General features: G+C 36.6%; 1 protein-coding gene across 1 annotated transcript in view; it reads left to right on the top strand.

The window, feature by feature from the left end:
* The window catches only part of SLC25A46 (solute carrier family 25, member 46), a 27,827-nt gene extending 17,259 nt beyond the window's left edge, over positions 1-10,568 (top strand). The window contains exons 2-8 of the mRNA XM_010007235.1: positions 1,123-1,165; positions 2,946-3,003; positions 3,497-3,574; positions 4,263-4,363; positions 7,015-7,071; positions 7,417-7,474; positions 9,623-10,568. Of these exons, the coding sequence (XP_010005537.1) occupies positions 1,123-1,165; positions 2,946-3,003; positions 3,497-3,574; positions 4,263-4,363; positions 7,015-7,071; positions 7,417-7,474; positions 9,623-10,201 (974 nt within the window). The 3' untranslated portion in view covers positions 10,202-10,568. The remainder of the gene's footprint in view (positions 1-1,122; positions 1,166-2,945; positions 3,004-3,496; positions 3,575-4,262; positions 4,364-7,014; positions 7,072-7,416; positions 7,475-9,622) is intronic.
* Positions 10,569-13,150: the final 2,582 nt, after the last annotated feature.

A 13,150-nucleotide genomic window follows, 5' to 3' on the forward strand; every position in this document is an offset into this window, starting at 1 on the left:
GGCCCGCGGGACGCGCGTTGCTGTCGCGGGTTGGTGACGCGGGAGCGCCAGAGAAAAACATCCGCTAGGAGGAAGAGGGCTCGGCTGCTCAGTACTGTCGCCTTCAATTAAAGAGACGTGCTGGATCAGTTTACGTAGTGAAGTCTTATGAAAGAGTCACTTATTTGAAGCTGAGTTAGATTAATGAGTGAGTCTTCTAGCGCAGTGGATTTGTTCCAGGTCTTGCAGCCCTTGGCTGGACTTTCATCCGTGGAAGCAGCACGTAAACATTCTTAAACAGTTCGACTCTACCCTTTTTTTTTAGTGCTATCTACTCATGGAAGGTGTGCTGATACTGTATTTTGGAGTTGCTGTATCAGAGTCCAGCTGCTGCGAGTGTGGACTGTCTTGCCACTCCTGCTAGGAGGGCTCCCACATCTGAGTGGTGACTGACAGTGCCCCACGCTTATGGTAGATTACAGGACTGAGCGTCAATTTTTAGTTGCCTTTCCATTTCTGAAGCTCTTCTTAAAAATCTCATATTTGCCAGCACGTCACTGTCGGTCTGGTAGCAGACAACAGAGTTTAAGCCAGTTTTGACAGTTCTGTGCTAACTGGATTTTTGCAATGGACTGGAGATAAAACAACTCGCTTGAGGACTTGCATCATGTTGATGCTTGCTACCTCATCACTGGCGTTCTGTGTTATCTTTTTCAGCGTTTCTCTTTTTAATATTTTTGGGGTTAAAATTAATTTTTACCTCAGATATTTAAATTCATGTGGCAGAATTATTGTAAACTGTTGTGCATGCTCACTTTTTCATGGTTTGCTTTAGATTTTGTATGTATTAAAATATTTTGTTTTACTGTTCACTTTGTCTCTTTTTTTCTCATGTAGCTGTTTTAAGATAAGGATGATTTTATTAACAAAAGTATGTATAAACTGAAATGCAGTTTGAAGTGCAAGTGTTGCTGAGGGAGTAACTTTTTGTAATCCTCTTGTTGAATTGTCATAGACCTTGTGGTTTAGTGCTTCTAATTTTCTGAAGAAGGACAGTATAAAATCAGTTTAGCAAATCATCTGTATGGCATTTTCTCCTCCTTTGTGATTATCACTGCTGTATAATCTCTGCGTTTTTTTCAGAGCAGTTGAACAGATTTGCAGGCTTTGGTATTGGCCTTGCAAGGTAAGAGTCATGTAATAATTTGAAGTAGTAAAGCTACTGTTGTCTTATGTTCCCTATCTACACTTCTGTGTTGTGTTTTTATGCCAGTAAACTTTATGCAGTTGAAATGCCTGTAGAAGTCTACCTGAAATCCACGTCGGTTTCTGGTCTCCTTAAATGCAGTGTTTCTCAAAATTGCTTAATCAGCAATAAGAAACAGTTTTTCCTACAGCATGCCCAGGGTATGTGTACCCTGTCAGAGCGGTCTGAAAATACTGCTAGAAAACTGGTTTCACTTTTGCCACTTCTGTTAGTATTTTTAGGTAATGCAAATGTTTTGTATGAAGATGAAAATGCCTTCAAGTATATTTTCAAAGTATCCTGGAATACTATTGTTGATCTTTCCAAATGATCCTATAATCGTTTTATTCTTTATTATGGTGGCAGTGATTGATAGTGTTTTTGAAAAAGTGGTGGACTTTGTACTTGATAACATTTTCAGAGTTTGATTTGTCAAATGTAAGGATCATGATAAGCTTAGTTTTTTCTTGGACAATGAACATGCAAGCTGTGAAGGCATGGGAGGTGGGGTTTTTCTGTCTTGAAAACTTTTTTTTTTTAAAGTTTTACTCTTGTTGAACTGAATGTGAGACTTCTCAGAAAAGTTCTTTCCTCACAACATGACAGTACTTGTTTCACTTACCCAGTTAGACCCACATGAGAAGCTGTCATTTGAGGTTCTTAGAGTGTACTTCCACTTAGAGGAGGACCTCATACTTGACCACCAGCCTGTCCTGCTCTTTACCGTATTGTTGTTAACTTTGATGCCCATCAGAATCTCTGTTAACTAGTTTGGCTTGCTAATGCAGAAGACAGAGTCAATTAAAGAGCTGGATTCTTTTTTGCTGTTTCAGTTAGTTTGATTTACTTGGCAGTTAACTAGCTGTGAAAGCCAGCAGGCACCAGCTTACTGAACCAAAGAGGGAAACGATAAAGAAGGACTAGGAATAACCTTTTTTGGCCAGTAATGAGTTGATCAAATTAAATCATCCTATCTCATGAAACTGCCTGGCCCTCTTCTGTGCAGTGGCTCCACGAGTTCATTCAGACCCCTTGATGGGGCTATTCAGTTTGTTGAAGTAGAGTTCATCAACTTGCTTTCATTTCTGAGAGCAAATCTTCCCGTTTCTGCTTTTGCATTTGTAGCAAGGTTCAAATCAGAAATCTTACAGAAAACACCCAAAAGAATAGGTTAGTTTTTGTGAAGTTAAGCTGACTACTGGGAGGGCCTAATAGGTAGCAGCTGGAATATGCAGAACAGGTACAAGCTTGAACACAGGAAGTTCCATTTAAATATGAGGAAAAACTTCCTTACTATGACAGAGCACTGGAGCAGGCTGCCCGGGGAGGCTGTGGAGTCCCCTTCTCTGGAGATACTTAAAACCTGCTTGGAGGCTGCACTGAGTAATGTGCCCCAGAGGATCCTGCATTAGTAGGAGAGTTAGACTAGAGGATCTGTAGAGGTGATGTGGTGAAACTGTTCTTTTCCTCCCCACATACTCTAAATGTGGGCTTCTTCATAATGAATGTGTGTATCAGGATTTTTGACACTTGCTTGTTTATAGTGTAGGCAGGCTATCAGGTAGCCATTCAAAATGCTACCTGATTATTATGGTCATTAATTCACTAGCTAATGTATAGTTTTTCCAAATACTGTTTTAATGTTAGAGGAAAATAACATACTTTTTCTAATAAGTTGTACGATTGCATCCTATGTTTTAAATACACTTTTCTTTTAAAGCCTATTTACAGAAAATGTGTTGGCACATCCTTGCATTGTTCTACGTCGCCAGTGTCAGGTATGTCTTTCATACCTTTTCCAGTCGTAGCTCCAGGGTACTGCAATATTTCTCTGTTTTCATACGCTGTAGAGAATAAGGAAGCTTTGCAGTTCTTAGGGAGACTCTGCTACATTAACATGTTTTATTTGTAGCATACATGTTTTCCATTCTGAAATTCAACTTACCATGAACATTCTCAGTAATTTTTGTTTGGGTAGTGGAAAATTAATTACAGCAAGTAAGTGCTTCAGAGTCTGTGGGTCAACTTCCAGCTCCCCACTGATGGTCACTTGGTTTACAGTATTTTCTGGTTTATGCTTGCTTTATTGTTTACATTTTTCACATACAAAACTTAAACTTCCTGCCTGTTTCCTGTATTCTCACTGAAATTTTATTCATATTTTGGTCACTTCAGCTGATCTTCACAAAGTTCATGTTTTGGAAGTGCTTTTTTTCTTTGTAGTTGCAACATCTGCCAGTGTACTTATAAAAATAATTTATATTTTGACAGGTTAACTATCATGCTCGGAATTATCATCTCACTCCATTTACTATTGTGAATATTATGTACAGTATCAATAAGACTCAGGTCAGTATTTGGGATCAGGCTGTATCTCAGCAGTGGTGGTTACTGTAGCACATATGTATGTGGATATCTTTAACTCCTTGTGTAGCTGGTGGTTAAAAACATGGCCCTTGTTAGGGTTTGTTAATGGTTGCAGGAATGTTTCAAGGAGATTGTTGTAATTTTTTTTAAAGATATACAGCGCTTAATCTGGAAAATTGGCAGGTGTTAGAGAACAAAAAAATGTCCCGAAACTAGTTTTTTTTTGGTAGGATTCTAAAAAATAATCTCTGTGTGAATAATGAGACTATCAAAACTACTACTTCCAAAGACAGTATTGCATGAGTTTCTAGTTCTGTATAGCAGTGGCAATCCTGAAGCTCAGAGAGTGAGAACATCTGGATTTCTTACAGATGTGCTTTAACATTGCAAGCTCATTTTGTCCCTAGAAAACGGTGTTAAGTTTATAATACAGGATATTAAGTGAGAGCTATGCTTCCAAGTTTGTTGACAACTGTTTGAAAATACTGAAAAACAGAAGTTTCTTCAGAGTTAAATAATTTGTTGTTTCCTGAACTTAATGAAGTTTCATTGTATAGTTATAGCCCTTTGCAGTTTGATTTGCTGAAATTTTATAAACATTGATAAGATTTTATAAAAATTAGGAAATATGTTGCATGAATTAAAGTATGTTCCATATTTCAAAACACAGGGTCCAAGAGCTCTCTGGAAAGGAATGGGCAGCACTTTCATTGTTCAGGGCATAACCCTGGGAACAGAAGGCATCATCAGTGAATTTACACCTTTGCCAAGGTATTTTGGTGTGTATTGTGTGGCACAAGCAAATACCATGTCTAAAGTAAAACATTCTAGTTTCATTAATCTAAATACAGGAAACTTGAGGGAATTTTAACAGCTAATGAGCCGGCACTGATGTCTTGCTGAACATCTTCACTGCCCTTAGTAGGTGAGGAGACAGAATTAATAAATTATAAGACATAGTAAATAGGAGTCTGTGTGACTTACAGCTTTGTCTTCTGTCTGTCTTTACAAGCAACTATATGTACATTGTTCAGTATTCTCATAATAAAGGGATTATAACTATAAATAAGTTCCTTCATTTAAAGAGGTAGTCGTCATTCTACTTTACTGTGTCTGTCTTTGGCTAGAGTAGTTCAGTCATAATTTGTTAGTTGTGACTCTACTACTTTTTATGCTGAACTACAACTTCAGGATTGTTTTTAACAGTTGCAGGGTACACATTTAAGCCAGTAAATACAAATTTATATTTATAATGATTTATGTATTTCTAAGTATAATTTAAGATATGTATTTAAGATATCTGTTTTGGAAAATTAAATAGGGAGGCAGGCAAGTAGTTGGATTTACAGCTGGTTAAGTGTACATGGACCAGTGGGCTGGAGATTCGTGTTTCCTTTCAGAAGAGATAAGCATCTATTTTTAAAGTGTGGACAAAGTCCACACAGGAACATGGAATCTGACCTAATTTTAAAGATAAGAAATACACGCAGGCTGAATCAAACTGATACATGTATGCATAGTAATAAAAACAAGTCTTTGCAGGTTCTGCCATTCATTAAAAGCACTAGGAAAAGCATTTCGTGTTTCAGTTATGCAGGGCGTGTATTTAAGCTTTTTAGTCAGTTCTGTCTCAAATGTAACTGAAATTCTCAGCAATATACTTTGCTCTGAGCGTGTTTTATTGTTTTTAAGTTGGGTTCATGAGATGCAATATAGTGTTTATATTTTCATAGTTCTGATTTCTGTCCAGTGTGAACAAGGATTTTCTTCTGTTGGCTAGTTGTTCAGTAACTGGAAGAGTAAGCTTGTGCAGCTGCCAAAGAAGCAATTCCTTCTGCTTAGTACCTTCTCATTCCTTACTCAGTGCTACTTCACCCTTGTGCCAACACAGTATGTGAACAGTGATGAAATGAACTGGATTCAGGAAGTGATCTGGTTGAAGTGGTTGTCTTGTATGTGCACAGCCCCATGCAATTTTTTACTGGGTGATTTCCCTCCTGTTTAATGGTAGCATGCATGTTTTGGCTGTCACAGGGTGCTGAAAGCTATTGATTATAGCAGCAGTGCTAGCAAATCTGATACAAAAATCTTAATTAACATCATTATCAAGCTCAAAAGGACAGAAGGAAGTGAGATGTAAGCTCCAATTCTATATTACAATATCATAAAATAATCCCCCTGCTTTAGGAGAGGGGCCCAGAAATGGGTGTTAATCTTTTTGTGACAAGTTGTATGTGGTTGTGTACTAGACAAACTCATTCCTTAATTCTGCTTCCACTGCAGGAACAGTTACACCTAGTGGACTGACAGGCTAGGCTTTCACACATGAGTTTGGCTGGGTCTATTTCCCTCATCTTTTTTAGTATTACACTCAGTGGATGTGTCCAAAATAGGTAATGGTGAATGATCTCACCTTGTTTAGTCACTGACTAAAGTCATAGCACTTGGGAAAGTGATAATTCTTACTAACACTAACGTGTTAGCAAGAAACTAATGTTTCTTAGAGTAGAGTTTCCTTTCTTGCATGGGAGTTGTTATAACTGCAGGCAGCAGGTGACTAATTCCTGAACAAGAATTGAAACTGAATACTCTTGTTATTAAAAATGTGTGGTCTAATGTGTCCAACTTTTCAGGGAGAAATATCTTTACCTCATAGCTAGAGTACTTAAAAAATTTATTATAAAGGTATTTGGTATTTGAATGTTACCTTGAGCCAGGTGGAATTACATTTTCTGTCAAGTGGAGTGTGGTTAACATTTACTGCTCATATTTTGAAGTAACTAGAAAATAGTACTTTCAGGTCCTTTTTTAAAAGTTACCTTTCTATCAAACACGTTTTCTCCTTTTGTTTCATCAGCACAGTAAAGACTGGTCATAAGTCAAAAGACTTAAGTTTGTACAGAATTACTCTGCAGCTTCTATTCTCACCTGTTGTTCTTGATTTGATCTTGTCTAATTGTGTCAGAATGTGATTTAGGTTTTCAGGAAAGACAGAACAGCTGGGCAAGCATAACCACAAAGAACAGGAAAAGTATAACCAAAACAGTGTAAAAACATGTATGTTGATAAAGAAAAACTATTGAGATTTTGAAATAATCTAATATTCCTTGAAAATGGCTTTCAGAGTTAGTAACTAAGGATGCATAATAAGTGTAAAGCACAGAAGCCAGTAGGTGTGAGAGCTAGACACCTTATTAATAATGAAAAGCTTTTTTGGTAGAATGCCTAGCAGGCTCGAATAACTGCTAGAAGTTAAGCATGATTTAATAAATATGTATCTGATGTCTTTCCACTGTGGGAAATCCTGCAGTGTAAACCAATAGTGGAACACCAGTATGAAAACTGAATGTTGACAGCCATGAAATAAATTATTGAAAATAACATGTTCTTATCCATATTAAGGTAAATACTTTTCTTTTTAGGGAGCTTTCACATAAATGGAACCTGAAGCAGATAGGTGGACACCTTCTGCTTAAAGGGTAAGTGTAATGTATTATTACCTAATGTCTTAGTATCTAAGCATCAATAAAACAACTATATACACATTAATTTAGTATGCATGGTTACTTGACAGGGCTCTAATAGTTATTTTCAAATTATGTCGGAGACACCTGAATCAGTCTGGTCACATAGAAGTCGATTTAACAGACTTCAGACTGAAGCTCATCTTCACTTGTTGATGTGCCTTTTAGAAATTGAATTATGGTTTGTTAATTTTCTCTCAGGCGTGACTTGGTAGATAAATTTGTCAACATTCAGATGCATATTTGGCTAAAATTACAGTATTGTCATGACTTTAATTCTTATCTTGTTAATTTCTACAGTTTAACACATGTGATAGCAATGCCTTTTTATTCGGCCAGCCTGATTGAAACTGTACAGGTAACTTATGTATATTTACAACATTTTAAAATATACCATTATTGTCTGCGTAGACTGTGTGGAGAAATGAGTCTTTAGCTTCGGATTCAGGTTTATGTTGCAGTAGTTGCATTTGCTTTGCTTGAGACTATGACTTACTAACTTAGGAAAAGTATTTACTCTTATGGATATATTAGAAATACTGTCTGAAATCTAACTCTAGAATTTAATTTAACATTTAATACAGATAGTTGGAATGTATTGTCTATGAAAATAAGGACAAGTTACGTCTGTAAGTTCTAATAGATAAAACATAAAGAAGTTTTTCTCATGTATAGTTTTTAAAAGGCTTGTTGGGCAAGTTGTTGCAGTGACCCCTTTCTGTATAACAACTAAAAAGCTTTTCCAGCTTTGTTTTGCCAAAATACTGAACTTTTACTATTTCACGTCTACTTTCATTCAGTCAGCTTTTTGTTTTTAATTTTTCATCTAGTCCTTCCTTAGCCAAGAAAATCAATATCTGGACCAGTCACATAGGATAGAGCTTAACTTGTTTTTAACAGTGCAGAGTAACCAATAGCACTGTGTTGCAGATTGACTTTGAGTGACAGATGTTGAATCTCTTTTCTGGAGAGAGAGACAGGGTTTAGCTATGCAGAAATCGTCCATGGTAATTCTTCCAGCTATCTCTCTAAATGAGTTGCTCTTAATTAACACGATAGTACCTTTGTGCAGCTAATGGAATTCCTACCGTGAAGTGAATGGAGGGTGATGGTAGATACTCATGTCATTCAGTCATCAAAATAGTAATTATCATTCTTAGTATAGACAAGCTCTAAGTACTGTCAAGACCGATTTAGATCTAGCTGTTTAAACCTATAGTTCAGCTGCTCATATATGTCTGCAAAATGGTGCATTTTCTGTGGAGAAGAGGCAAACAAGGCTGATTTTTACAGTTTCTTAGTCTCGGTGTGTACTTCAGAGGCATGTAGTCTTAAGGGGCAGGATTCCTGTGTACAGAGGTTCTAAACTTAAAAGAGCCATAATGTACTAGGAAGGCTGTTCTGTCTCAACTGGGCGTATTATGGACTAACAGGACAGGTGAGATCAAATGTCTGTGCATACAGTCATGTAGGTAGATTTCCCAAAAGCAAGCCCCTGTTCTCTAAAGATACTCTCTATTTAAGAAACCCTCTTCCAGTCTCCTGTTGAATTATTCAATATTCAATAATTCAGTAATGCTCCGATTTTTGTCTTTACATTTCCAACCACATGGTGGCATGTTTGACAAAAGCAAGTACAGTTTTGAAATGCAGTGACAAGACCGATATGGAACAGAATAGGATTGGGTAGGGTTTATGATGCTTAACTTATACTAAAAGTGTGGAACAACATTACATTCTCAAGTATTTGAACTACTTTTTCTTCTGCTCACACTGACCATGGCAGCTTTGCAGGCTGTTATTTCTTCCCCAGGGTACTGAGAAATACTCTGGTGGTTTTGCCTCGCATGACATCAGGACACAGGCAGCATGGACTCAGAGAGCTCCCAAATCCTGAATACTGGGTGTAACAGAGATAAAACTCTGATTTTATATAAGCATTAGAAGGGGAAACAGTCCTACAGTCTTGGGTAAAATAAAACTGTAAATAATTTCTAAGTGAATTCTTTATTTTTACTGTATGAACAAAATAATTACCTCCTTTCTAAGATGTATAACGGAATGGAAATGTTCAGAGCTGAACCTATTAAATTAAAATTAAGACACTTATTCAAATTAGTAGTTATACTCCTTAAAGAAAAGGATTTTTAAATTAGAACCATACTTCCTGGCATTTTGCTGTGGAAGTAAGCTTTTTCAACATGTCTGTTTTGCAGACTGATATTTCAGCAGCAGAGTGAATGTTAAGTTTCTTTGGTAGTAACACAAATAACTGGAATGTCCATTAAATGAAAACTCTTCAAGATGTCTTCATTTCTTTAAAAGCAAGTTTACTGGAATGCTATCAAGAGTGTTAAATAATTTATATCAGTATAGAGGTATATCTACAATTGCATGCAAATGTTTAACTCTTACAAAGATCAGCAGCAATACAGGGTGGAGGTGGATGTCGGCAAGGTTGGGGAAACAGGCAGCTCAAGTTGTAACTATTTCTTTGTGCTTGTAGAGCGAAATAATTCGAGATAATCCTGGCATCTTGGATTGCGTGAAAGAAGGAATTGGCAGAGTTGTAGGCATGGGAGTACCCCATAGCAAGCGTCTCCTTCCTCTGATGGTCTTGACTTTTCCAACTGCTCTACATGGAGTTCTTCACTATGTCATCAGTTCTATTGTCCAGAAGCTTGTTTTGTTTGTTCTGAAAAGGGATAATTCCCACAATCTTCCAACTGAGAGCTCTTCTTCTGTGCAGAGCATGCTGGATGCATATTTTCCAGAACTTATTGCTAGCTTTGCAGCTAGCCTTTGTGCTGATGTCATGCTCTACCCACTGGAGACCATTTTACACCGCCTTCATATTCAAGGGACACGCACAATAATCGACAATACAGACCTTGGCTATGAAGTGCTTCCGATCAACACTCAGTATGAGGGAATGAGAGACTGCATAAATACTATAAAACGGGAAGAAGGAATGCTAGGTTTTTATAAGGGATTTGGAGCTGTTATAGTACAGTATACCTTGCATGTAGCACTTTTACAGCTTACCAAAGTCATTTACTCCACACTGCTTCAAAATGTTTCTTAGTCTCTTCAGGTGTGGATTTAGCATAGTGGACATGATTCACTTACTAACCTAATTATTGTTTAAAATGGCTTAGAAAATTAAGCTTGGAGAATCCACTCCGTGAATTCTCCTTACAGTGTAAATGAACTTTAAAAATGGGGATATTAGTTTCCTAAGTGTAATTAAAAAGTACTGTATACATTTATAAGTATAGACACAAAATGGATATATAATATGTAGTCACACAGAAGGGGATTGAATTTCAAATGTGGTTGGACTGAGGATTACTTTTTCTCTTACCAGGTAACTGACTTAAGGAACGGGTATGAATTCTTAACTGCTTTACAAACATCACATTTGATATTTCATTTGGGCTGTTAGTTCAAAGCCTTTTAAAGATGTTTCCAACTTAGATGTTAATGGAGCTGTGAGGAAAATAGAAACTGTAACTTAACTGAACATAAATGTTATAATTTACAGGTATGTATAAAAGTACTTAATTTGCTGCAGTGTGGCAGAAGACATCAAAGAAGAATCCTTTGCTTTGTACAAAAAAAAAAGCTTGGGTTTGGGCAAAGTTTCACAGAATGCAAATTTGTCTGTCTTGCAGTGTTTGCAAGGCTTGCAGTAAATAAAATGTGTGAATAAAGGAAGTTAAAAGCTGATGTGTGCATGTGTAAGTGCCATTTTTAGTTGACTTCCACCAGTAACATCAGGGTTTAGTTTTACTCTGCTACTTCATATAAGAGTAGAATAACCTTAAAATGTATGTAGTATCAGTGTTCAAAGTGTATAGAAAGTGTAAAAAATTAATTGGTTATTTCTGGAGTTTCTCTTTTTTTAGATCTGACAGGGATGTATGCGATTATCTACTCACTGTTTAGCACTGATGTCCTTCATTTAAAGTCTGTTGAGTTAGATAATTTGGGAGCAGAATTATTTCTGCTTATGTGCAAGCAAATAAGTGAAATGTACCATTTTTGCCCTCATCCTCTAGTAAATCAAGACTTTCAGCCTGCAAATGTGTTCTGTTCATTTGAAGTTTAGTCCTCCTTGGTTTCATCAGTAAATACAATGAAAGTTGGGGAGGAGAATTATTTTTAGCAAATAAAACAAGCTTGTGGAAAGTTGCTTTTAAACTATTATGAGAGGCTGCTGCCTTTTTTACACTTTCATGTGGCAAGTCTATCTTTGTGAATACTGTAAATTGATGTGCATTTTAATCGTTAATTATTGTATAGTAGTTATCACGAAAAGTAGTAATGGCAAAATAATTTAAAAGGTGTTGCTGTTCATAAATTCTGACTTTACCTCATTTGTGGGTCTACTTTGCTATTAACCTAACTTTCATGTATTTTAAATGTGTAAGTGTTGAAATGGAAAGTACAGTGAACTTGGGATCTGGTTTTATTTTGAAATGTTAATTGCAAATTTAGTGTATCGAATGGAAGCAATGAAATAAAATAACTCACTGTAAATATTTTGTAGTTAACTGAAGAGGCAAGTAAAAGAATCCTGATTTTTGTGTTATATTTTATTGTATAGACTTCAGGATGGATTTTTCAAATTCCTCAGCTTTCTTCAGGGATGTGTTGAATGAAACTACATGCAGGAACTTGGGCAAAATGTTCAATTCCTCATTTATATTTTAAAGGTTTCTATGAGCATGAAAAGAGTTATATCACATAATCATCCATATTGGAAAAAAATCTTGGCAGATCATCTAGTCAGAATTCCTGCTTTGAGCAAGGACAACATTGAGCTCAGGCCTTTGTCCAGTCAAGCTTTTAATTCCAGTTTTTAATACATAAAACCAGCCTTTTCCAAGGTATTAAATTCAACTGAAGCCAACGGGTTCGTCAGAGTTGCCTCAAAAGTTTGTAACCACGTGCATGTTGGAGATCAACACTTGCAGATGTGTCAGTAAAATTTGGCAGTAATATGTTTCTAGGAATAAAATTTTAGGGCTTTAGCAGGTTATGCCACTGAGAATAAGGAAGTGCTGAATTGCTGTATAAAGTAAGGTTACCAAAGTAACAAAAACAGAGGGATGGTTTAGCATTTGCCAGAAGTTCTAACTTTTTCTTAGTGCCACAAGCTTAAGGCTGTGAAATAAGACAAGTCCAGAACAAAAGGACTTGTTGGACAAGAGTTAACTCTGTTCTGTACAGGCAATTTATCTCTGTCCAGATCAAACTTCTAGAGGCAACAGGCTTATAAGTTCATGTTCCTGATTCTTCGGTTTAGGATACGTCTAGAAAACAAAAACAGGTTTGCTTTTACTACAGCAGTGATTGTAACTTGAACTTTTTTATCCCTGAAATGGAATCTTGATGTAATGTGTGTAATATTGATTCTTCAAGGACATTGCATAGGAAGAAGCAGCAATATTGACAGTTGCCTTGATTCTCAGCTCCTAGCTGGTATCAGCTCTATTAAGTACCATTCAAAATGAATGTGATACCTTTCATGTCCATGGAGAAGACTAATGTGTTTTATGGTTTCTAAGGTATAAGTCTAAACCTGTTGAAACATACAAGCACAGACAGGATTTTCAGAGACTCTAGCCCATGGTCTAACTTCATGCAAAATGAGGCAGAAGAAAAAGGCAATGAGGAAGCAGATTCTTGAAACCAAGTATGTGCTTACCAATGTAAGCTCCATGCCAAGGACGTACAAGTCACTTTAACAGCTCCTTGAGCACAGTGGAAGGAAGGAGACAACTTCTTATGTAATTACATGTGCATAAAAATGCCTACAGTGTAGTGGTAGGGGGCTTTTTGTTTCTTTCCATTGCAAGAAAAAAAAAAAAAAGATACAGTGATGCAAGTCACTGTTGTGTAACCAGTCGGACATCCAACATCCAGTTTAGCTAATACAAATTATATTTTAATAAAATACAGCTACTCATCACCTTTATGTGATCTGCTTTTACCAAGAAAATGAATGTATCATGTCCTCTTTGGCTAT

The sequence above is a fragment of the Chaetura pelagica genome, unplaced genomic scaffold, assembly GCF_000747805.2.
Source record: "Chaetura pelagica isolate M959 unplaced genomic scaffold, ChaPel_1.0 scaffold40, whole genome shotgun sequence".
Taxonomy (NCBI): Eukaryota; Metazoa; Chordata; class Aves; order Apodiformes; family Apodidae; genus Chaetura; species Chaetura pelagica.